The sequence below is a fragment of the Manduca sexta genome, chromosome 27, assembly GCF_014839805.1.
Source record: "Manduca sexta isolate Smith_Timp_Sample1 chromosome 27, JHU_Msex_v1.0, whole genome shotgun sequence".
Lineage (NCBI taxonomy): Eukaryota > Metazoa > Arthropoda > Insecta > Lepidoptera > Sphingidae > Manduca > Manduca sexta.
Window position 1 is genome coordinate 5,018,981 of NC_051141.1, and position 26,409 is coordinate 5,045,389.

Consider the following 26,409-nt stretch of genomic DNA (forward strand, 5'->3'; position numbering starts at 1 on the left):
TATAGAGTCTGCTTGGTCAGAAATATTTTCGATATCAATGTAACTCAAGTATGTATTACAGACTCACACTATTTATCCCCGAATGGGTAGGCAGAGGTGAAATAACTGCTCCTACTTTTCGACACTTGCATCCTAGGGGACGAGCCTATGGCCATGTTATTATTTATTATGTATTATAATGTTGTTATATTAAATTCGTCCGTCGCTTGATAACTGTAGATTTGAAGGTGTTCATTTGTCTACAACCTCTAATTCCAATGCCTTTTCATTAATGTTTTAAAATACATGTTGTTTTTATAGAAATATTTGTCACTAAATAACGTCGAAAATTTTACCGGAAACGAAACCTCAATGCGGGTACATTAACATTTTAGGTCAAATAAACTAAATCTAAATTTCCTACCAATACTCGTGTGAGGAAATTATAACAAGCGTTATTTAGATTACAATGCAATTGGCGCTTTTATGTACCTAATAATCAGACAAATCTAACAGACGTAACCATAATTGTTGTTGTCAGAAACTGCAATATGTTACAGACGGAATTACCCATTTTCCGTCATGACTACTTCAAACCTTTGTTCCTTAAAGTAATTCAGTGTTATGGATTATTTTAAATGATGTTATCATATTTAATGAATACTATACAAATTCAATTAATATTCTGTTGCAATGTCCACGCATTTAACTAATAAGTAGGAAAAACCTATTTGTACTACCGCACTATGCGCGTGGGCACTATGAGCATGAATATTCGCACATTAAAAAGTAAGAAAAATCTATAATAGTTTATGATTTTTTAAGCCCCTATTAAAAGAAGCTTTGTAAGATTACGAACATACCTCCATAAGTTCACTTTGATTGGTGATTACACAATTCGTCTCATACTTTTAAAATATTTTTTTTTCCTTAACCCTAGCCCGCTCTTCATAATTATTCATGTTGTAACCGATGGTACATCCCGTCACATAAATGGTTAATTCCAGATTTATAGGCTAACCCTAAGGTTAGGTATTGTCCTTGCACAACTCCAATATTCTTTTTTCCAGTTCAAAAGTCAGGGTTTTTCTTAATTGCCAATAGCTGCTGCGACTAAAATAAAACCTTAAATCTTATTTACAAATCAATTATTTGTGTTCTGTTAAGGTTTAATTTATGATTTCTTGTCGTCAGTTATTTTAATTCTATAAGAACTTTCGCAAGTATTTCCACGCCGTCTACTCCAAATTATGCTAGTCTGGTTTTACATGTAATTTGGAATGATAGTCAATAAAACCTGACATAATTCACATACGAAAATAAAATTGGAATGACTTGTTCAATGCGGTAAGAACAAACGATAACACAAGGTTATTCGAAAGAAAGTCTTGAAACGTATCACTCTTTTCGCATAGAATAATTTAGTTTTTTGTTCCTGATCTACTCCCACGGCTTGCAGAATTTATTTCCGTCGTGATGTGATGGAGCGCGAGTTTATCGCTATAACGCTGGCATTAGCCAGCGATTGTGTATCTATGTCTTACGGATTGAAAAATGTCCACGCTAGAAGTCGACCCCATCTGAATAGCTGTCTAAATACGTCACTACTAAACCATGATTACCAAAAATACTGTTCTTAGTTTAAATAACTTTAATATAATCATCAGATGTTATATATCTTACAGTTATTCAACGATCGGACTAGAGAATGGAATTAGAACACGTTCAATTCGCTTCACGTGATATTGTATGCAAATGAGTTATTCACTTTTACGCCTTATCACAGCGTTTCAGCCAGAGGCCTTGGCGCTGTTCGCTGAAAGACAGTCTACGTCATCACGTTTACTCTCGTGAATTGTGACCAACCGATTCCAGTTTTACGAATTAAGACAAGTACAATCCCTTCACAAGACTGAGAGCCGAGCGGCCGTGACCACCGTGTTTATTAAAATTTACTTGCTCAATGCTTTTTCACATACTCCACATACTGCGTAAATATCATTTTAAGTTAATATTTTCTCACAAAATTTCGTTTTGTTATCGTTACGCCGAAATTATATTACTCGTGTTGATAATAAGATTTTGGCTAGTATTACGAAGATTGCATGTGGTTATTGAAGCAACGTTTTAAGCGTCACTCTTTAAATTACAATCAGGTAAAGAGAATGGCGATGACGTGTTTCTTTTGTTCTTGAATTTGCACATTTTACACAAAAATAACTCATGAATAAAACTTAATTTTATATCGTTGAGTGTAAGTTCAATCCGTTAGCTAGCAAAATAGAGCTAAATGAGTTTGACTGTACCTTTATTTTTCCACATTAATGTTCTGTAACTACATACTTGTGATACGAAGCTTAGACCGCGGCAAAGTAATCTAAGAATAACAATAATTTGGTATATGCTGAATCCTAGTCAAGTACGACATAGCACAGGAATATACTTGGGTATTTCCCTTTCTAAATTTCATATCTGAAGTATTGATGTTACAGTATATCTTCGTATCTTGTTATATCGGTCTATGCTGTCGCCCGCAAAAGTGACAAAGCCGACGTGTGACATAGCAAATTATTCATAGAATGATCTTTTGTATGCGGGCCGCGATTAGAATATATTATTGATATTGACATACAAGCTATTATATATTACAGTTATTATATGAGGGACCGTTCCATTAACCATCTTAACTAATATGTAGCAGCATTGCGTTCGTGTGCCATTAAAATGTAGTTTAAATATATGAATAGATTTTATTCGAATAAAACTATTTTTCGGATGTTATCGCATTTTTTAAAGTATTAAGCTAATATATTTTTTCCGGCATTTCGAAGAGTTCAGCCATGGTCATGGTGGGACTGAGGTGTTGGTGATCCGAAAACTCAGTTACAATATATACCTACATGTTACAATTATACAAATAAGAAAAAATGTAATTAATGTCTAACATTCGTGGAAACATAAAAAATCTATAGATTTTATTTAACTTTTCGGTTAGCATAATATAATATACCTCACGAATAGAATAAAATCTCATTTGTCACAGATTGGGAATATATTTCAAACGCATCACGTGACCGGGACTCTTCAACATCAATCCGAAAGTAGAACGTCTAAAATAGCCAACTGAAAACCAATAAATATGCTCTATTTATAAATGTGGTCTAATCTGTAAACTCTAAAACGTCTGGTCGTATATTAACGGTTTCCTTGCCTTATATATTCCGGGTACGTACCGCACTATCTCCAAGTAAATCGATGAATAGATATAAGTGAAAGTGTATTCCAACTTAATTTTGCGATTAGTATACGTAATATAATCACTGAGTGTGTTGAATCGCGATGATCGTCTTATATTGCCTAAGAGACTGTTTCCTTAAGTCTTTGATGATATCTGCCAGGAGTCTAGATGTAAGTTTTAATTGGAAACATTTATTGTTGATCGTATTTAATGCCTTATTCACGTTTTCCTTAGTATTTGTGCAAAACAATTTTCATATTACAGTGCACGCGATAACAGATTTGCAAGGTCTTAATAATATTATTTTAATTAATTTGGACGTTATGAATCATAGGTTTTGGCATATTTTAGCGTTCGAGTTCGAACAATTATCTTTTTCGACAAATTTGTATCTTAAAGATTTTTGCGATGAAAATATACATATAATCAAAGATATACTGGGAACTCGTGTTCGCCGTTGAGACAGCTCGACATACGATTTCAAACTTACTGTAGCATATACGGCAGACTTTCAACTGCGCCTTCAATAACCCAATAGCAAACGATAACACAATATTCCTAGCCATTTCATAGAAAACTAGAAAGTAGTTTAGTTTGCGGAATGATGTTTGCCAAGCAGAATAACTCAAGTGAGTCCTCAAAAGGTTTATACAATGGAAATTCACAGTCAAAACTGGGATACCGTTCGTCAGTTGTCAATCAACCACGCACAGATTAGCTTGTTTAGATGACCTTAATAAGATATCAATGTAAGTAGAAGCGATATATAAAATGTTTTAAGACGCAATGTGTACAGCAGTTATAATGCAGCTAAATCCTCACTCCGCAGTAATGTTGATTGAGACCACGATTTATTAATTCTTTCATTCTTTAGCGTTCTCAGAAATAATTGTCGTTCCCAAGGTTTTAACTAAATGGCAATTGATATAAATTAGTTGTAACCAGAACAATATTTACCATCATGAAATATGTATATAACATTGGATTCAGTGAAAGTACTGTTTAATATGTTATCGAATTAATACCATAATTTGTGGTTGAATTGACAAACTGTCTGTTTTATGAGCCGATTTTATTTCTCAGTTTTTGCTTTTACTAGCTTAAAGAAATAAGGAAGCGACTCTATTTCAATCGAACAACAATTTGACTGGGTTAATCGCATACCTATATACAATCCGAATTATGTAAATAAAACCACTTAGCCATGGAATGATTATAAAAATACAATCAACTATTTTCTGGCGAAAGTAAATCTTAGTTGTCTAAGAACCGGTTGGAGCTTTCGGAGAAATACATGTCATTAAATTCATTACCATTGTTTCTAGTTTCGAAGACCATGCTCGGAAGTCTCGGTAATATCTCGATGTACGATACAATGCCGTTAGTAGATATACGATTAGCTACAATACATATAATTCATGACTGGCGCATAATCAGCCGTGATCGTTCGAAAACCGGTTGCGATGAACTTGTTTCTTTTTGTCACGTTCTGTTAATTAAATTGGCTACACATTTGTCTTTTATAACGCATTCTGCCTATTCAAGGTTGGACGTTTATTCTGCTGTGTTTTTATGTGTCTCTAGTGCATTGTGGTTTGGAGAAATAATGATGGAGAATAAATTATCTAAGGAATAACTTTTAATTGCTTAAACACAATTTTACGGCTGTGTTTGGTATTAAAATATCGATATCGGTTATTATTACGATTGTAATTTTAAATCAGCTATAATCTTGCCCTAACACATCGGATTGGGAAAGTTGATTATTCTCCTGGAAAGATACGATGTCCCACGGGACAGCTGTTCTGTCTGTAGAACATAGGACACTTGTAAGAATTGAGCAGTAAAACGACTTCGTTATACTGTTCAATTTATTTCTTGCTGATTTCTACTAACTGAAGAAATTGTAAATGTTATTGTAACACAGTTTTGAACGCGGTTTGTGTCGTAACAGCCGTAATTACAGCACTTACACAAATTAAGTATTACGTGTTCTTATTAGTGTTACCAAAACATACGCTTTTGGATACAAATTGCTGTAATCTCGTATTTTCTTAAATATAATTGAAGTGCTAAACTACATAAGGTGGTTATGATGCTTAAAATTCTTCGAATTATCAATAAACGTTTCAATCAAAATTACGTACCATTGTATTGCCATTGTCTTCATTCAGTCTTTAAAGAAACAAAACACTATTTGATTTATCAAAAAGATTAAGAGATTTATTGGTGGCACGTTTTGTTTTGTGATTTTGTGAGTACCAAAAACGATGATGATCTTTGCAGTCTAATAACTATAACAAACACCAGCTTAGGCAGGTTCTGTACGTTTCGAAGGGCGCCTATATCGTCCGGTCAAATTATAAACTACAAATTCCATCGCGTATCCCACTTAGAATCAATCATAAATTATGATACCTAGAATAACAGTATCGTATTCGTCGTGTTATAATTCGATGGGACAATTTGAACAACTGTGACGTTGCGTATCTATAGCCCGTAGAACACGTCTGAAGACTGCCATCACGTGTATATCGGACTATCGCTATGCATGTTAAAACTGTTTGGCTTCCAAGCGCACCTACCAGAAAATTAATCGAAAACAACATATGACAAATATTATGCGACATTCCTTGACATAGCTTTTCAATTGCTTCACTATAATCGCTTTATATAGTATGGTAAATATTTAATTGACGATGTATTTTTTTTTTTTTTATGTTTAACAGCGAAGCATCTAATTTATTATACAGTTCATCAAGTTCACTGCGGACAATGACTTTTTACTTGATATGTGGCAAAATATTATGACCTTAATCAATTAGGCAAACAACGTGAGAAACTATCGGACAATGTCCGCCCTCGGGCTAAAACGGACGAATGAATGTAATGCACAATAAATGAGAAATGAGCATTCGTACTAAAGTCGAACGTGAGATTTTTAACATAAACCAATTTAGTAATAGTAGCGGAAAACGATTACGCATGCGCAACGCTTTTGTCATATCCACCGGATGGTGTCTGTTTACGATCGTATAAACCTACATTGCGCTTTAAAAATTAATTTAATAAACTGCAGTCGCGCACCTTTAATACTGCCCTACTTTCTTACTTGAACAATGACTGAACCCTTTTTTTGTAATAATTCTGATTCGAACATTATTCTCATTGTGAATGCAACTTTATACAGAATGAAATTAAAGTATAACGGTTTTAAAAACTTTGAACTGCAGTATTTATGGTCACGGGTCTTTATATAGAATTATCATGATTTATTTTAATGTGTAAAATCAGATGTAAAAATTAATCAATGCTTAAGGTCTCGATCCTTGTCAATCACTGACATTATGTCAATGACACTATATTACATTAATTTACACTTGCTTATTTTATATCACAATAATAGTTAATTAGATATTTCTTATGCAAGAATAATTGACGCATGTTTTTTTGGAATTATATGCTGGATTTGTAATAAGTTGACATGCTAAGTGAATATGTATATGAATAAAACTCTTTAACCAAAGCTAATATTAATCAAATAACCCTAATTACTTAAAATCTGTTATTTATGCATTATTTATTTAAAATTTAAACTAAAAAAAATTAATCCGAATATAAGTACATCCGGACCGATCGATTAGTACCTAGTGAATACGAGTTTAAGTTTCCGAACTAAGCCTTTACAACGAAAGTTACTTAGTTTGAAAACCTGTAACGTAACAACGCAAGAACTATGAACCAATTTATGTTTCGTAACTTTCAACAATATATTGCATTCATGTTTAAGAAATTGCTGGACGCAGGCCGCTTCAGACTTGGTCGGTTTGGGCATCTAGATGTGAAGCCTCGGTTCAGTAGCGGATGTTTTGTTTTGGGAGAGATGATTTTCCATAATTGCGATATACTTATAAAATCCTACCAAACCTAGTCGTTGAAATGTCGGGAGAAGATTAAAATATAAAAAAAAAAACAAATATCCTCCCAAAATAATAACGCTCGTTTTCTACATATTTTGCATTATCTGTTGTCAAAATATCCAACTATGCTTACAATACCAATTATGTAATAAGTACTTATTTATATATTTTTCCCTGAATCTTTTAGTACAAATTTATTTGTGCCATTTGTCTAACCCGATGCCTAACATAAATTTCCTATTGAAAACTATGGTAATAAAACCTAATGAGTCAATAACATTTTCAATGTTGACATGTTGGACATACTAGGAGTCTATGTCATCTGTAGAACCTGTACGGACTTCAGGCACGCTGGGTAATTAATACCTGCATACCTGTTTGATAGAAGGTGCAAATCTCAATTATAATGAAACTAATTGAGATTTTAGCCAGGCTATGGAACTCTGTCCTTAGGGTAGCCTTCTGATTTTATTGATGATTTATCTAATTTATATTGATTACCGATATTGAAATTATTAGACAAGTCGTCTACGAAACGTCAGGTAACAATTTAAATAAAAAATCGCGATAAAATCTGAAATTATAAATGTCTAACATTCGCATATACATTATTACCTATAAGTAGGGCTGCCATCCGTCCGGAATTCCCCGGATTTGTCCTAGTTTGAAGGGCGTCCGTGGACTTTCCGGCAGGTGTTTTAAAAAACTAAAACTTTTGTTATCAGAGGATATCCAACATTTTAAAGACAAGCGATAAATTGAAATAAATCTTAATTAACTATATTTACTTAAATATTCATTCATAATAACCCGCATTCAAAAAGCCACGGCAAAATAGTCGATGTTCGAACGCACCCAAGTAACCCTGTGCGTTGCAAAAAAAAATTGTCAGAGGTGTCTGGGGAAAAACCCATATTTCGCTCAAATGTCCGGGATTTTTGCTTATCCGACGTCGGCAATTAAGATTATGGCAGCACTACATATTAGAAAAAAGTGTTTAATTAAAACATTTTTATTGACACACATGACTTCGACATACAATGACATCGCAGGGTCGTTGACTATCTAAGCGTCTATCTAAGCATGATACGATGGTTATCCAAATCATTGGTATCACACAATAACACGGTCCAATTGCTAATCGGAAATAATAATCGCCAATCAAATCTCATTCGTAAATCCAAGGCCATCGGTTCAATTTCACGTAATACTATCACAGGTTGATAGTTGCATAGTGTTATGAAAGTAGCGCATTTCGAATGCATTAATTATACATTAATAATGTTTGCCAACAAATGTTTATAATGGCACGGATTTAGAATTTTATAATTTGAAATGACTATCAAAACTACCTGCCTGGATAACAGCTTCAGGAAATCCAGTCCTTAGAAAAATCTTAAACTAGTGGCGGCCTTAACCCACGCGAGGCCCCAAACGAAAGCTAAAAACAACCGACGCGACGCAAGGCCCCAGACGAAAGCTAAAACTAAACGACGCAAGACTCCAGGCGGAGCAAGATGTATTTCCCCAAAATTAACAGTTTCGTCGGAATGATCGTTAAAAAACCGGCCAAGTGCGAGTCGTACTCGCGCACCGAGGGTTTCGTACAAACGTGTAGGTAAGTAAAAGTTCAATCCTCGCGACAATCGAATCATAGTTATGGTATTTTTATTGCAAATAAAATCCATAACATTACAATATGGAAACCGGGAGGAGCATATATTAAAGACATAGGTCTAAAAATTTCACGTTTTCGGATTTTTTCTCTTTATATATGCTATAAAACCTTGCTAAATGCCAAGTTTCAAGATTCTAGGTCGACTGGTCCCTTTAGGTTTTGATTCTCTTGCGAGTAGTTGCGAATTTGAAAATATGCGGCTTAATTTGCTGTTTCTTTTGATTGCGTTGACATAGAAGTTTGATTTTGTTACAGCTTAAATAGACCTGAGTATTTGATATGAATTTCAATTGAATACCTCTACGCGTTCATGGGGAAACGGGTAGTAACTGTAAGTTATTCAAAATATTTTTATTATATGATGTAACTAAAAATTTACGGTTTTCGCAATTTTTCCTTTTTCTGTATTATAAGACGTTGTTTCGTACCAATTTTCAAGATTCTGAGTTCACGGGAAGTACCCTGTAGGTGTTGATTCCCTTGCGAATTTCGAAAATTTGCGACATTAACGGCTGTATCTTTAGATTGCATTGGCTTAGAAGTCTGATTTTTTCACAGCTCTAAGGGACAGTAGACCTGAGTATTTGATATAAATTTCAGCTTAATACCTCCACGCGTTCCTGAGAAAAATGGGTCTTGACAGACGGACGCACGGACAACAAAATGATCACATAAGGGTTCCGTTTTTCCTTTTGAGGTACAGAACCCTAAAAAAGTCCTCCAAGACATGGAGGCCTCTGTTAGCGCGATGCGCTGGTGCTTGCGCGTTTCGCCAAATAAAATATTACCATTACCCTTTTTAATCTGTTTTTTAGTAGATAGCGTCATACAGTGTTATAGACTTATTTAGCTCTCGGACCAAGCTGCGAGTAACTAGTTAAGTAATTATAAATCCTTCGTGTATTTGCAAGTTCCTGAAACGATCTTTAGATTTAATTTTCTTCGATTTGTTTATGTGTTTGTTATTGTATTTGTATACAGATTAAATTGATTCATGAGTTTTGATTTACATAAATCAAAAAAACGTGATGACTAGAGTTCGAGTATTTCCGTAATCAGTTACGTTATCTATAAGGTGGCAAAAGAAAGTGTGATACAACATTATGTATTTACCATATGATGATATAATATTATTTTAATATTTCTTATTCGACATTTCCTCTTCATAAATATTTATAACTAGTATACGCCCGAGACTTTATTCGCGCAATATTAACAACATTGTTACTTGATGAATGTAAGCAATGATGAGTGCAAGTTAAGTAAGTTTCAAATCTCAAACCATTTACAATTTCGATTTAAATTTGGAACATCTCTTTGATCTGAAAATGTAAAGAATATATAAAGTGTAAGTATAATAAAAATATTATGTTACATAATGCATAACCCTATCTGTAAAATGAATAAAATTTTATATTTTTAATTGGTTTCTAAAACGAAGTTTTGTTATTCCGTGTCATATTTCACGGTGAAGTTGTAAACGTCAAAATGTCAGTGCGATACGACGGCGATGACGTCTGGTGACGACACAGCGATCACTGGCACTTAGTGAAAGTGGTCAAATCGATGGCACCGGCCCACTGCGGACGCATCAATCTGCAACACTTTCGTTGCCGTAAATCGATTGTAATTCGGAGGCCGATCCTCAAGAACGATTTCGCCTCGTCACCCATTCGTAAGGACCTATGTTACACAAGACGTCCTTCTAACTCGAGGCCTTCTTAAAATGGACATTTTATATTCACACTTACGTTACATTACGTGCAGGTATTAGCGAAGGAAGGAAGCCATTTGTAGCTGGTTTCTTAATTGTTTTAACACTCGTGTTTCTTGTGTTAGTACTAAAGCAGATACTAGTGGCTAGACAGTGTTGCAGTTGCCTGAGCAGCTGACATTTCTTTCTCGGTCTTTATTAATTAAGACTCGGTTACGTTGGAGTTATGTCATGCCTTGCACGATACCATATTGAGTTTATTTACATTATCTAATTGTTAATCGTTTAAGTGGTAGACGCTTCACGGAGTTATGTTTTACGACGGTTGTAAAAATGCTTCAATGATTGAATGCGATTTTTTTGATTGACTCAAGTGGTAATATTAGATCTTTAAAAGTTTGCAACACTGGCACATCTCCAAACGGTCAAAAGGCACTTAAAATACCCGACATGGCTTGTAAATGTAATCGTCCAATTTTATCATCTAAAAGTACGCTACATTTAAAGGTGAGTGCCGATCTTTTTTTTAATACACTATAATTACCGAGTCGATATCTGGATTGGCAATCTTCGCGGCGTAAAACAAACAAAAAATTGATACAAGCAAGATTTTGCTTACGAAAGGCAATAACAAGTTTGTGCAAAGTGGCATACGGGCGTTTATAAAGTCTATCTTATGCGAAAATGTTAAGAAATGTTTCGGTTTCTCGCCGTCCGTCGCCATATACATCACAGATTTACCAATGTATAAATAATAAATATCAGCACTCTTTCTTTCACGGCTTTGGGTTGCCTCACTGTATCTGGGTTAGATAATTTTATCGGTTTGATTTAAGAATACGCTCTGACAAAATCTCATTCAGTCAAGGTTAATGCGGCATAAAAGTATTTTGGGCCATTAAGGGCACCCGAAAACTGGTTTTCGGAAATCAAGTTCCTTTACAATTAATTACCAGCGCGACGGAGAAGCCGGCAGCTCAAGCAACAAACTTGTAGTTTTTTCTTATTTGTAAAGAAATTACTTCAGCATTGTTTGCTACACTAGCTTCTGTCCCTGACTTTATCTCACAACTGTAAAGCAGACAAAGCGCAAAAAACATAATCATTGCAACCTTTTATTTCAGTTCACAACCATTTATTAATGAATGGTATTTCCAAGCCCGCATTACCTACAAGGTAAATTTATCTTATAATATTCTTCATCAGACACTCTGTTCTGGGGTCAGTAATACATTGCCTGTTGCAGCAATGGATGTTGCAAAAATTATTCGGCACAGATACAGCGATGTGACATATATGTTAATAATAATTTTATTTTAGTGTTAATAACCTAGTTTTGTTTAAAATTTCAATGGTACCAAATATTAAATACAAATAATAACATATATTCCAGGGGTACCTAAACTAAGCTAGGGCTGTACCCTGGCGTACCAAAAACAAATTAAATACATAACATAATTTGGATTCGTGTTGGAAAAATCCACACAACGTGTTACTTGACCTGGAAATCGAACCAACTCTTAGAGCAAGAAAACGGCAGCAGACATTTCTTATACGAAATTTCGGATATATCAAAAAACCTATTAAAATATTTTTTAATTATTAAAATAGAACACCTGCCTTGTTTGCTCTTTTAATTATTTCAAGTTGAAATTACTGAGTTATCTTTGTAAGGCTACAGCCTTGGCCTTGGGCCAGGTGATGAGCGTAATTAGTAGATGATTGATTATTTATAGAGTCGATTATTTCGTTTTGTGCTATAAGTTATTACTTGCTGAGTGTAGAGCGTGCATTTCAAACATAAGATATAAGCAACTTAAAAGAGAGTTTAAGGCGCGTAAATTTGATGCTTTTAAAACTTGATCAGGAACTTTTTTTATATAATAATATCGCGCAGTTACCTCCAAATGTAATCCAGGAATTCGGCGTTATGGTACCTTCGACATACAGGCTAGCGTCTCGATTACGAGATTTAAAATAAGATAGAAAACACGTGAATAATGTAGCTTGAAGCTTCCAATTAGTGTAAGAATTTACAGAATCAGAGCAATAGTGTGCGATCAGAGTGTTCAAATTTAACTAAGCTTTATTACATAAAATTAAATGAATTTGTTCATAATATTTATTCTAACATCAATGTTTACCAATAATCATGACATATGGCTCTAGACATATTATGTCGCTATTACACAACGCTTACTCTTGACGTCTATTAAGATAACACCATCTGCTTTCCAGTTCGAGTATACCTGATTAATCTATTCATAAATTATTCAAATAAATTACATAATTTGTACATTCACACGAATAAATCTCAGTTCTGACACTATTCAATAATTTAATTCGACAAATCACAATAAATAATATGAAATAAAGTGTCAGTTTCAGTAATCTCAAGTGGCAAACATCTGCCACGTGGTTCGTAGTAATCTCGCCTTTGTACTGTGTATCTTGTTATTCTTTATCAGCTGCGGATATAAAGCATTTTTGGATTGTAGCCTAGTGCCCCAAAAGACTTTAGACAATATATTATATTTCAATTAAACTATTAAACGGATTTTATCACGTTTTTAATATTTTACTTTTATCCCACGTTTCGAAGACTTTGCGGCCTTCATGGTCACGGGGGGGGCTGAGGTGTTGTACATCCGCAAAGTCAGAGTTACAATATCTATCTACATTTTACAAATATACAACTTTTTAATTTTTTTAGCTATTGGTGGTCCGATCTACTCAGACACCGTGAGCTCATTCTGCGTAGATCGGACCACCGGTAGATATTGTAATTTGTATTAAGCAAAATATATGACCAGATCAAACCAATAATATGTAATGACCACTTTAGTAATTTGAATTTCATAATGCCAGTAAAACATAATACTTGGGTTAGAACTTAGAACGATCAACGGAATAACTTACTTAAGTGTTTTCAATATGTGCTGTGCAATTCTTACTTATTATGATGTGTTTACTACAAGAGAATTAATTTAATGCTTTATTACATTGCATTACATTTCATGCAGAATTAAAATATACATATAATGACACGATCAGCTGCAAATTGCTGGTGATAGGATATATTTTGTATCCGCCCAGATAGTGACCAAAGTCCGCTAGGTTAAAACCCGCCATAGTAGAGCATGTGAGTGTATCGCGTTCCGGGATCAGCCTGTGTATATCCAGTTCCACAGGCCGGCATAATTGTATCGACTGTCGAGGGTTAATCATCTGTCTTCCGTCGCCATTGCCATGGACGCCACTCCACTTAACTCAAAAAACAATCCGGTATGGCGCGATTAGCCCAGCGGCATACTGTTCCTATCTTAGGAAATATACGATGGTCCTGCACATTGAACACCATTTTGAAATATTTATCACTGTTTTAGGTCGTAATAAATTCGGTTAGGCATATTGTAGTTTTATATTTTTCCATATCATAAGCTTTACATTGGATTTTCTTTCATATGTGTATACATTTAGGCCACTCTTCTAAGTACATTAAAATATGATCTTGCGTGAATAGTACCGCCATCGCACTAAATGTTTTATGACCCTTAATAGTCAGCTACTATAAAACAATCATTTATCACCAGGGATAATATTTTCAAAATTCAAAATTCAAAAGCCTTTATTACTGATTTTACAATGAGTTTACATAAAATATAAGTGTGCACATCAGTCCGGTTCCAAATCTTAATCAGCGTGTCCTGCAGACACATAGGCCTCCTCTAACCTCTTCCCTTCTTCTCTTGCAACTCTCAGCCATAGCGGTTTTTAGCGGGGATTACATTTAATGCTATATAAATGCTGAGCAGTGGACTCCCCTATTATTAAAAGTAGTTAGGCTATAATCCACCACCTTCCTGGTCTAGATTAGCCCACGCTAACCTATGTGTGAATTGATTATTTAATTTAAACAAGTGGACGTCCAGCCGAAATTCAAGAGTTGAATTAAACATATTTGTAACAAATAATATACATTAATTTGATTTTCTGTATGCATTCTATTATGGTCTTTAATAACGTATTGTAATATACATGTTTAGTTAAAACCTGTTCTCAGTTACAACGCGTTTTTCCTAGTTATAACTTGTTTTCACTAAACGCTTTTGTAAAAACAAGAATTCCCTATTTATAATTAGAATTTACTGTTTTATATATTAAAATTTTACATAAAACTAGTTCTAACTTTTCACAAAATCTACTGAACGGAATTTTTGTATGGTTTTTACTAAAAGATAGTGCGATTCTTGAAGAAGCTTTAGATTAGGGTAGCTCGTAGTAGGTGACAAGTAGACTCAAAACATGTACAATAATTCCGAATAATACCTCGTTAACATTTGGATTTTTTATACAATGTATCATTATCTGACCGTTGTTTTGTTACGGAATGGTAATGATAATAGTAGTGACGTGTTCCGAACGGTTGCTCGTGACGGTTGGTTACATAACAGACTAGCAGCCAACAGACCGCGGCCGGCCAACTCCTATATCATTCAGAACACTCCGTTTTGAAATCACTAACTTAGAAAGGATAGGATACGATTGTTTTTTTTTGAAATTCGCCCATTTATATCATCTGGTTTGTGTGTATTGCTGATAAATCGAAAATATTGTTTCGGACATCGTTTTCATGTTACGCTTTCTACGTGACTTAATAACCAGATGAAAAGAGCGGATGCTTGCTGCAATATTGTCCTTACCAGCAGTAACAAAAGAACTACGCACTAGCATAGCTCTGGGTTCTAGTTGTCAAATAACAATTAATATATAATAATACCCAATTACACAGACGAGAATATCATTTAGAATGGATTAAATAGCATCTAACTCTATTGCAATATTTACTTGCAGAGATTTTGAATATTGATATGGCATAATGATTTATTATGTTTACACACATATTATTAGTTCTCCATAGAAAGTTATAATATAAAAATCACGAAAGAATCCGAAAAATAGTTAAGTAAATATATTTCCATGTTTTGATATGGTACTTAGTTCAATTAAAAATTGTTGGACCAGATGATGCCTTTATCCCAGTATAATGGCGCGGATTTTATTTCTTTATATTAATCGGAAACTGCACAGGCATATTCTAAATATATGGACAAAATATTCTAACTGATAATATATGCACCATTAAAGATTGAGAATCGGATCGTCGCACTCTCGGTTCACGGCCGACGTACCAGAACAATGATGCAATTTTAACCAAAGACTTATTACGAGAACTAATTAAAACTTACATGAACGTGCTGGCAGGTGCTGCAATGATTGAACCGCGCAAAAACTTGATATAACGCTCTTACGTGGCTTATGTCCACACAGTTAAACTACTTAACTGATTATGATGGTATTCGCATTCCGCATGGCCATATTGTACTACTAGATATATTAACAACGAGTGTATAATAAACAAAAGTAACTACGATTTTAAAAAATTACGTAAACATTATTATGGTCAAGAATAAACTGGCCAGCGCCATGTTAAAGTGAAGTTAAAAATATAATCTTCTTTCAAGCATAAGTGACTGAATATAAATAAGTACTGGATTTTCATTCTATATTCGTCCTAACGTTATATTTATCACTTCATTTCGTAGGCACGTCCAGAGACGTCCGCGCAGCGTTTTTAGTGTAACAAGATACTTCGAGACCGTTCCATATGCGCCCAAGAAGGCCAAAGGCTGTTTTAGTTTGTATTTGTTAGAGACTCGGTCCCATGGTCACTCTGATGATGCTATACTCCCCAGTATCGATATTGTTTCATTCACCCCCTTACGATCACAGTGATAACGCGATTCTTCCCCGCGAAATAAAAGCGTCTCGATTTCTAAGGTGATGCACAAGGGATCTACGCTAGATATTGAATATAATAGGAATCTTTTTTTAAGAATTAATGTTAATATTAATTGTACGAAACGTGCCGAATTTATCAATTTTAGTTTCGAAATTGTAGTATGTTTTCATCTTTTGGAGAGGTCAAAGGCGGACTCACCAAGAGGGCTTTTGTTTTGAAAATACGCCTTTTTTATTCATAAATGCCTGACCGGTCTCATACCATTTAAAAACCCAGGAAGTGATAATTTAACGATCTGAATCCAACCATGATCATGACCAATATGGACATCATTACCATGCGTGTTACAAAAAATACGTTATACGTTTCATATTATGCATTAACAGTTGATTTATTATAGTAGTGTGAGCCCACAATTAATCGAGTGAATGCTTACCAAAATGAAATGATAAAAACGCAATACAACCTTCGGCTAAATGATAGACTGCGGTCAAGACGTCAGCCGAAGTCTTAATCTCGTACATCTGATCTCCGAGAATCTATTTATCATTAGACGATCGTGTTTGTTGGTTTGGGTTATTGCGAAATTTTAACAGGCTCGGATTGTTGTATTGGCCATCATGCATCGTAGGGCCCCACCTCTTCACGTACATAACATAATTTATTACATTGGGATAGTATTTTGTAATAAAAAAACGCATTTAAAAAATATTATTTCTACAGTCCATATACGTGAGTAATTGCAGTCTCAATCAAACATCAAACATAAATTATATGTATTACAATGGAAAGGCAAATAATCATAGTAAACGGGTTACAAATAACATGAATTATAATTTCTAAAAGTAAAAGTTTAAACGGCTCAACATTAATCCTTGATTGCATCTCTGCGCGGAACCCGTTCGCTGGCATTCGACTACTCATTTGCCAAACCCGCTAATGCCTAGTTTGCACATCTTAAATAATGATAAATCTGCGACCTAATGTACTTCAAACGATGTTTTTAAACACACAGACACGAATAAACGGTGTGTATGATTTTTAAGTAACTCAACGCTAAATAGACTGCTCTGGCAGTATAGTTCAGTGTCATAGCCATTAAAATGTAAAAACGTGTTTTATTTTTAGAGCAATGAGTTTTGATAGTGTAATTATAAGTTATGCTTGTGTTTCATTATCTTTTAATTTATAAATATATTACCTATAAATACCTACTTAGATTATTAAAATGTTAATATAATGCAGATTTTCGCATCCACGTTTGTAGGATTTTAGTAACAAAACAAAATAATTTAGTTATAGTAAAGTTTAGTTATAATAATATGCTTTAGTGATACTATAAATAAATAGTTTGACGATATAAAAAAAAGTATTGTTGCTTAAGTTTGAATACAAAGTTTTGATAAAATAAAAAAAAAAAACGGATATGTGTGTGTTGGATATATCGAAATATATAATATGTAAGTTCAAACTTGATAAACATAATTTTGCCGTTCGGTCCTTAATAACAGTTATAGCACTAACTGCTTATAAAAGATTTGTAATAATAAATTAGCTGTTATATTTACGGGATTCATATTTTTTCCTTTACGTCTGCTGTAAAACACTGCTTCTTGCCAAAATTAATGATTCTAAGTAAACGGGAAGTACTCTATCGGTTAATTTTCCTTGTGAACAAAGGATGCGAAATAAATGGTACTTATCTTCTGAGCGCGTTGACTTACAAGTTCTAGTTTTTCACAGCTTTAATAGACCGTAGTCCCGACAAATAGCTTGATAGTTCTACCCGTATCTGAGAAAAAAGTTGACTGTCATACAGACAGACGATAAGTGATCCTATAATGGCTGTCATACCTGCTACGGTCCATCGGAAAGGTCCATCGGTGCAGGTATGCCTGCGCCGATAGACCGCAATATGTGTGGGAATAGACCTGTGCAGATTTTTGAGCCTGTGCAGTGTGCAGGCGACCGGCGCAGAATCGAAAATCACTTCTTTCAATTGATACCTCCGCAGGTTCCTCTTGTAGTACGTAAAAAATTATACCCTAAAAATGAATACTTGAATGCCAAGCATTTGCTCGCAAGTCCCCCCACGTGAAACTTTCTGAAGAAGATTGTATACGTGTATAGATGATACTAGCACTAACAGATGAAGAGGTTTGCAGAAATATTGCTTTAGAAATAGAATACAATTCAGGTTATTTTTAATATAGAACTACTGGTGGTAGGTTTTTCATATGTGAAAGTCCGCCTGGGTAGGTACCACCGCAATGTTAGCAGTGTGTAGTCACTGTTGTGTTCCGGTTTGAAGGACATTGTAGCTAATGTAACTACTAGACATAGAGTCCCAGGATGGCGAGCGCAGTGGAATATCAAACAAAACTTAGTGATTCAAGGTGTTGGATGGTGTTTTTACTGTTCATGGGCGTCTTATCACTTACCATCAGGCGATCGGCAAGCTCGTCTCGTCATTCAAAGCAAAAAAAGTCTACTTCAAGAAGGGACTTTCACATGGGGAATCGCGAATAAAACCTTGTTGATTAATAAATGCAACGTACCTTGGAAATGATAGTCTGTATATATCATGTTGATTTTCCTCGATTAATAACGATATATAATCGGATATTAGTCGCCTTAAAGTTTACGAGTTCGACTCCGATTTACAAGTACATTGTCATAATTATAGGAAACGGTGAGTAAGAGTGTTACACATACCCCACTAGGAGTAATGAATCACACAGACATAACTTGGCTCATCGTTGTGTATTTCTGCAGTTTTTCGCTACGTAATAGACAAGCTATTCTTGTACCGTCTGGTATCCATAAGCTGAAAACCATCAACGGATAAGGGGGGATTATTTTTATAACGTTGTTTGATATAGGTACCTATTTTATATTTTTGCTATGTGGGTAATAATAATAATAATATCAGCCCTGTATTATATACTTGCCCACTGCTGAGCACGGGCTTCCTCTATTACTGAGAGGGATTAGGCCTTAGTCCACCACGCTGGCCTTGTGCGGATTGGTAGACTTCACACACTTTCGAAATTCCTATAGAGAACTTCTCAGATACTGCAAGGTTTCCTCACGATGTTTTCCTTCACCGTTATAGCGAACAATAAATTCACAAAGAATACACATGTGATTTTAGAAAAGTCAGAGGTATTTGAACCTGCGGACATTCGTCTCGGCAGTCCGTTCCACACCCAACTAGGCTATCGCCGCTTTGTGGGTATTTATCGTATATTTACATTTATGTATTTTTTTCTTTATCTTTTTTAAGTTTCATGTTACCGCGATGCACCTTATTTATCTCTGCACCACCTTAAGGTGGACTGCAAAAGAATGCCTCTGGCATTAAATCCGCCCATATACATATACAAATAGTTTCGCAGTTTGGAATATCTATTTTTTGTTTCATTTTAGCTTTTTTAATCCACCCAAGAATGCGTCGCGGCCGCATTAAATTTAATTTGGCAATACACTTGCGCGGTATCGGGTCACGTCTTGTTTTTCGTGCCTAATCTCCGTTACGGAGGTGTTGCTACTAATCGTTTAATGCTTTGTCCGTATGTCATCAAGTATGTATGTCACGGTGCTACCAATTCGTCATGTCCAAGTAAATTGCCAGTTGCGCTCCGAAAACACGTTATATCGACTAATCCTTTCGAAACGGGCTCATAGCGGTTAGTTTAATGCATTAGCAAATTATTGTTTACTGGTGACTTTGTTATGGTCATTTAAACAGATGATACTCGAGGTTTTATGTAATTATTATAAATATTATAACTATTTAGTATATTTATCAATATTTATACACCAATAGCATTTAATTACCAAAACAAATAAATGGGGTGTGAAAAAAAGGCAGGACATTACAAATTTACAGTCCGGATTTTTGTTAATATAAATGCGTAAGTTGGTGAGGATGGATGTATGGACGTATGTATGTATGAATGTTTGTTTGTTTCTCTTTCACGAAAAAGCTACTCAACGGATTTGGTTGAAGCTACAGACTCATAGGTTACAATTTATAATGATTTTGTATAATTTGGTCATAATATAAGGATACATATCAAGTAAATCGGAAAAAAATTGCTATCTAAACCGTTGGAGTTAGGCAAAGATGATGTACGGTAAGATTATTTGTCTTAAATAGTTCGGAATAAAAGTCCGCGACATATATATCATCATATATCTACCTTTTACGTGGAAGTCACTATGACCAAAATAGTGAGCCATAAATATAATTAAACCAGATTCTTTTTTTACAATGCAAAAGCGGGACTTTTATTAAGACTTTTATTAGCCAGAAAAATCCATCACGCGGGCGAAGCCGCGAGCAAAAGCTAGTCCGTTATAAAACTATCAACACCACACGTAGTGAGTAACAAATACTATGTAGATCACACGTTAGATTGATATTCATGAATGAATACTAAATGTGGGTAAGAAACGATTATTTAATGAATTACAATAAGACAGTAAAAACTATCAAGTTATATGAATTGACTAATGGACGCATCAACGTAACTTTGACAAATTTTTGTGATTATGACATCGTATTTTATAAAACCTACTAGTGGTCATGTTGCCTACATCAGAAAGATATAAAATTCATTTTTTTTCCAGGACGCTCAGTGCACTAAGCAGCAAAGAAGGCACCTCGAGCAAAGCGTCGAGGGACTCTGGCAGTTCCTGTGATGCAGCGTCACTTAATCTCGAAGAAGACAATGGCGAGATGAACCGTGAAAACGTGTCCAATAAGATCGCCGCCGGCATGGACCGGTGGCAGAACACGCTAGAAGACATGATCAATCTCCGCTCTTCCAATAACCAAGTGTTCAAGGATAATTATTGGGTAAGGTCACAATACTTAAATATCATGCCTATGTTCTATAGTTGTAGACATTGTATCGAGACGTACATTATTCGATTGACCCACACACGCTCATATTGAACTTTCAGTACCAACATTTACACTGCACAGTATGATTATCAAGTAAGACGATTATTGATAAGACTAGAAAAGTTTAATAGCGATTTGAAATTTTAAATATGTTCAGCTACTTTTCTGGCTGACTGTACAATATTGCTTCAGCATATTTCAGGATTGAATGTTTAAAAATGTTAAGTTTAAAAAATATAAAGGTATTTAGTATTTACCTAAATGCGACATTACACCAGGAAAACACAATATAACTTGCCATATGTTTTTTTACTTTATTACGATAATGTTTCAACAACACGACAATTTTGGTGGAATAGTTTGTATTACGGTACATCTGCAGTGCTCAGGTCTCGGGTTCAATTCCCGGGTCGGGCAGTGATATTGTTTTTTTTTACACAGTATTAGCCCGGAGTCTAGAATTTGCACCCGATATGGCGATAGCCTCGTCCCTTATCATAGGAAAATACATTCGGCGAAAAATGAGTGCACCACTTGCGCCTCTGCTTACCCCAGCGGGGACAAAAGGTATGAGTGTGTTTGTATGTTATGAAACATACCTATTCCTACTTCATGATGTGATTACGCGCAGTTTCCAGTTTCAGTTAATATAAGCAGCAATATCAACTAAATCGAAATCGCTTGCTGACCACTAAACATTTTACTCTCATTTAAAATTTACTACCACACTAGATATTTAGAGTGAAAGTGAAACTACAACGAAAAGAGGAAGCATTTTTATTGTATCATAAAAAAACAATTATGTCATGAATAAAAGTAACAATGCTGCACTTGTTTGATTGTTTAAACAGACGCAAGAACAATTTTCGTGGTAAATGTTTGATACAGTTTTAGTCACCACAGTAAAAAAATAGACAGTATAATGATTTCTTTTGTATACACGAACGTTAGACATTGAAATAAAACTATTAACTGACGATTAACAGCTAAAAATTGAAAATATTGTAGTAGTGTAGTAGGTAGATATAGTAATTGATTTTTCGGGCGACTAACACCTCAGCCCCGTGACCACAAAGGCAGTCTTCGAAAAGTAGGGAGTAACACATAATATAAAAACTGCGAAAAAATCCGAAAATTAGTTTTATTTCAATTAGACAGTATTCCATGTATTTCGGCTCTGTTGTTTCATAACGCCGCACACTTCCTGTCAGCGGAAACAAAGACACGTGCGCTTCACTATTCGAATCATGCACTACGACGATTTCAACATCACAAGCACATCACGTGCAAACCAATGTCAGCCATACCTATAATGGTTTTCGGTTAAGTTTCGTCTACAGTGAAAGTTTTGCTTCCAAGAAAGTAATCGTTCTATGGTTGGATATGGCACCCGTTGGTATTCTTTTAATCCATTTGCAGTCAGTCATATACAGTCAATCACAAAAGAGAGTGAGCGAATTGAAAACTGCGAAACTTCCACACATTAACTTCTTTTTTTTTCACCTAAAATAAATTAAACCCTTTAAAGTTTATTCTTATGAAGAAAAAACAATTTTTGATAAGGACATAAAAATAAAATTTTGAATTTGTTCAGCTACTGTTCGGGTTGATTTGTACATACATAGTTGAAGCGCGTGACCAGCAGATAAAGAAGTTATTGTCAGTTACTGATGTAAATAAAATAAATAGAAATGTAAACGTTCTTACGTGACGTCTGGTAATAAATGAGAAAAGCAAACAGCTATAACTCTAGGCTGTCGCTCGGGGTAGTCTTTTATAAAATATACATTACAAGTAAACGTATGTTGTGGCTCCCGTAATTTAGAATAGCACCTAAATTATGCAACACTTTCACTGTACAATGTACATAATAATTCAAGTGTAGTGTTTACGATTGTGGCGTACAATATAAAACACTTTCCATGGCTTTATAGAGTTCTCTATTTTGAATGTTATATGTTGAAAATTTCTAAACATTACCCTTTGTAATTACGATGTGCTACAAAGTATGTGGATACTAGACGTTTGACCCTTTATTTAATTTACAAAATTGAATGATGTGTATAGATAATTTAGCCCTTTAATTCTAAATAAAAAGCTGTTATACTAGATATTATTTTATCTGGTTTTTCGCTATTAATTAAACCCTTGAGTCAAGTTGTGTAAAAAATGGTACGCATTTCTTAATCAGTATAGATATTTCTATTGATGCACGTAATTTTGACGTCCCGATCCGTAGAATAGCACGACAACCTATGTCATTTTGTAAACAGGCTAGGCTGTCAATACTATGAGACCGTTCAATTATTATAACAGGTTTCTTTTTAGCAAGTATTAACGAAGTATGTATCACCAACCATATTACTAGGTTTAGAGTGGTGAGTAAATAGTTCGTACACCCGCGTGGCCACGTTACATATTATACCAAGCAACATTCTGGGACTATTGCTTTTCAATTGGAAACTTAAGATGGGCAAAGGCTAAATTAAATGTTCTAGCGATCGCCTGGACGTGTATTTATTTAAATATAGTTCTTCACCAATACACACATTTCTTATTTATACTATAAAGTACTAAAGTCACATTCTAATGTTCATATGTACCAATTAGAGGAGTACACACCTATAAATTACTTAATATTTTACGATACGGAGCAAAAATAAAAAAAAAGACATTAAAACTAATTATAAAATCTACCAATTACAAATTTAGAGCAATCTGATGAAACATAACTTTGATATAATATTATGTAAAGCATTTTATAAATTTATACTTAATGCTAATTTTAATATTTTAATTTATGACATAATATAATATATTGACGTTTATATAAAAATGAATAATTATACCAATACGACTTGTCATCTCTTTCATAGTCCTCAGTGGCCCCTCACTTACATAATACAATACAATCGACTGTCTCGGTGGCGTAGTTGTAATTGTACATGGTGCAAGTACGACTACCGCGCTGAGGTCCTGGGTTCGAATCCCGAGTCGGGCCAAAATAATTGTGACTGGATTTTTCTATTTTAAAAATTACTCAGTCTCAGCTCGGAGTCAGGAAGTTGGCGGTGTGATACCCCCGTGCCTCGGAAAGCGTGTAAAGCCGTTGGTCCTGTGCGTGATCTATCTCCGGTAATGTCGGATTGCCGTCTCACCGAACTATGAGAGTGAAGGAACAGAGAGTGCAGCTGTGTATTACGCACACATTTGTGCACTATAATATATCCTGCGTACCTGGCTGATCTCCGTTAAGATTGGCCGCCATGGTCGACATTCGGCTGGGAGGGATTCATTCACAATACAATTCATATCAGATTCTCATGATATGCAAAACACGGCTATTTCTTTTATTGCATTTAATAGTTATATTATATTGACGGTTGCTGCCAAGGAGTTTCCTTTACCTAAGGTATACCGACGCTCTGAATCCGTGAAAACGACGCTCAACTTTCGCATACACAGTCATGTTTTATTTAGTGATCACAGCACGAAACACACAGCACATTAAACACGTTCGAGCGTCACGAGTGAAAACACAACCAATGTGAGACGAAGATACATTTACGTAGACTTAATGATGGATGAAGAAAACTCAACCTGGTGGAAAGTTCAGGGCAGTTCAATATTCAAAAAACATAATATCGAGCAATAAACCTCAAATCTCTCAAAAGTCGCCAGAATTGTGTCCGTCTGACTTACTAAATTTGCGTTAAATGATCCAGGAACACGGGGCTTATGGGATGGAAAAATCATTTTATTCGATCCTGAAATAATACCATTGGAAATTGTATTGTTATTTTTTTTTTATTCGAACATGCCAAGTGAGGTCACTGCATCTGATGGTAAGTGGAATGAAGCCGAATAGAATGTGGACTGACGAGTGATGACTACTCATCGACAGTTGACACAATTATGCCGGCCTGTTGGAACCAGATATCAGCCTGATCCCGAAACGCGACACAATTACGAGGTCCACTATGGCGGGTTTTTACTTTTTACACCTTGTATGCGATGGTCGCTATCCAGGCGGATATAAATTATATCCTACCATCAGCAAATTATATTAGCGCCCTCTTTTCCAACCGCCCTTATCCCACTGCAATTTTTAAAGCGAAACACATTTTCAAGCATCGCATAAATATATTGGTTTTCGAATCCAATATATACAGATTAAGAGTTTATATTTGCTGCCACTAAACATAGATCGAGTAAATCGTATTTACACTATTTATTTATTTTCAATAAAATACTTATCCAAGTATCCCCAACCTCCTTAAAGTAACGTTATAATTTTCTAAATCCAACCGCAAATGTCGCGTCGACAACTTTCCATTAGATTGTTTTTCACGTCGTTTGCTCTTGTTGAACATAATAGCAATCGGCCGACATTCAAATATTCTTTTTAATTTAACTCAAAACATTTTGATAATCGACAGTAAACGTGATCATACAACGGGCTGACACAATGATTGGAGCGATAGAAACTGTCTTTAGTTTAGTGATAATTTCTTGAAACAAATTTTAGAGAAGAGGTACTGAAGAGTGTTGTAACATTGAATAATGTGCAGGATGTTTTTTTTTTTTATGTTATAGACAAAGGGTAATATTCCATGTAGGTGGGCATATCCGTCTTTTTGTAATTAGGGACGTCCTTATCGAAGGACAGCTTTGGTGGCCGTATAGATCGCTAGGGGATTTATTGACTGTTTTGACTTTATGAGCAGATATGTCTTTCTATTAGAATGTTCGAAATTGCAAAAGGACGGATATGCGGATATGTCGACGTAATAAACCCCCTGATATACTAGTGAAATTGCAATTAAATAAGTATTTCAACGATATACGATATACGTAAATAAAAAGGCGTCGCGCGGACGCTGTCAACTTGCTGTTGAGAAACATCAGTACTATGATTTTTTTATCGCTTTAAATGACGAGACAAGCTTACTGTTCGCCTGATGGTAAGCGATACGATCGCCCATAGACAGTAGAAACTCCGTCCAACACCTTGAATTACAAAGTATTATTTGGTATTCTACTCCCATTCTGAGACATGAGATATTAAGTCTTATTATGTCAAATAGTTACATTGGCTACTGTGTCCTTAAAAACGAAAAACAACAAACTACACACTGCTGCTGGGCGACAGAAATAATATGAAA

The 26,409-nt window shown here is 34.9% G+C and overlaps 1 protein-coding gene across 2 annotated transcripts in view; it reads left to right on the top strand.

Moving 5' to 3' along the window:
* Nucleotides 1-26,409, top strand: part of LOC115446031 (nostrin) — a 99,193-nt gene that overhangs the window by 63,321 nt on the left and 9,463 nt on the right. For both annotated transcript variants that reach the window (XM_030172573.2, XM_030172572.2), the window contains exon 2: nucleotides 20,968-21,196. In XM_030172573.2, the coding sequence (XP_030028433.1) occupies nucleotides 21,077-21,196 (120 nt within the window). In that variant the 5' untranslated portion in view covers nucleotides 20,968-21,076. The remainder of the gene's footprint in view (nucleotides 1-20,967; nucleotides 21,197-26,409) is intronic.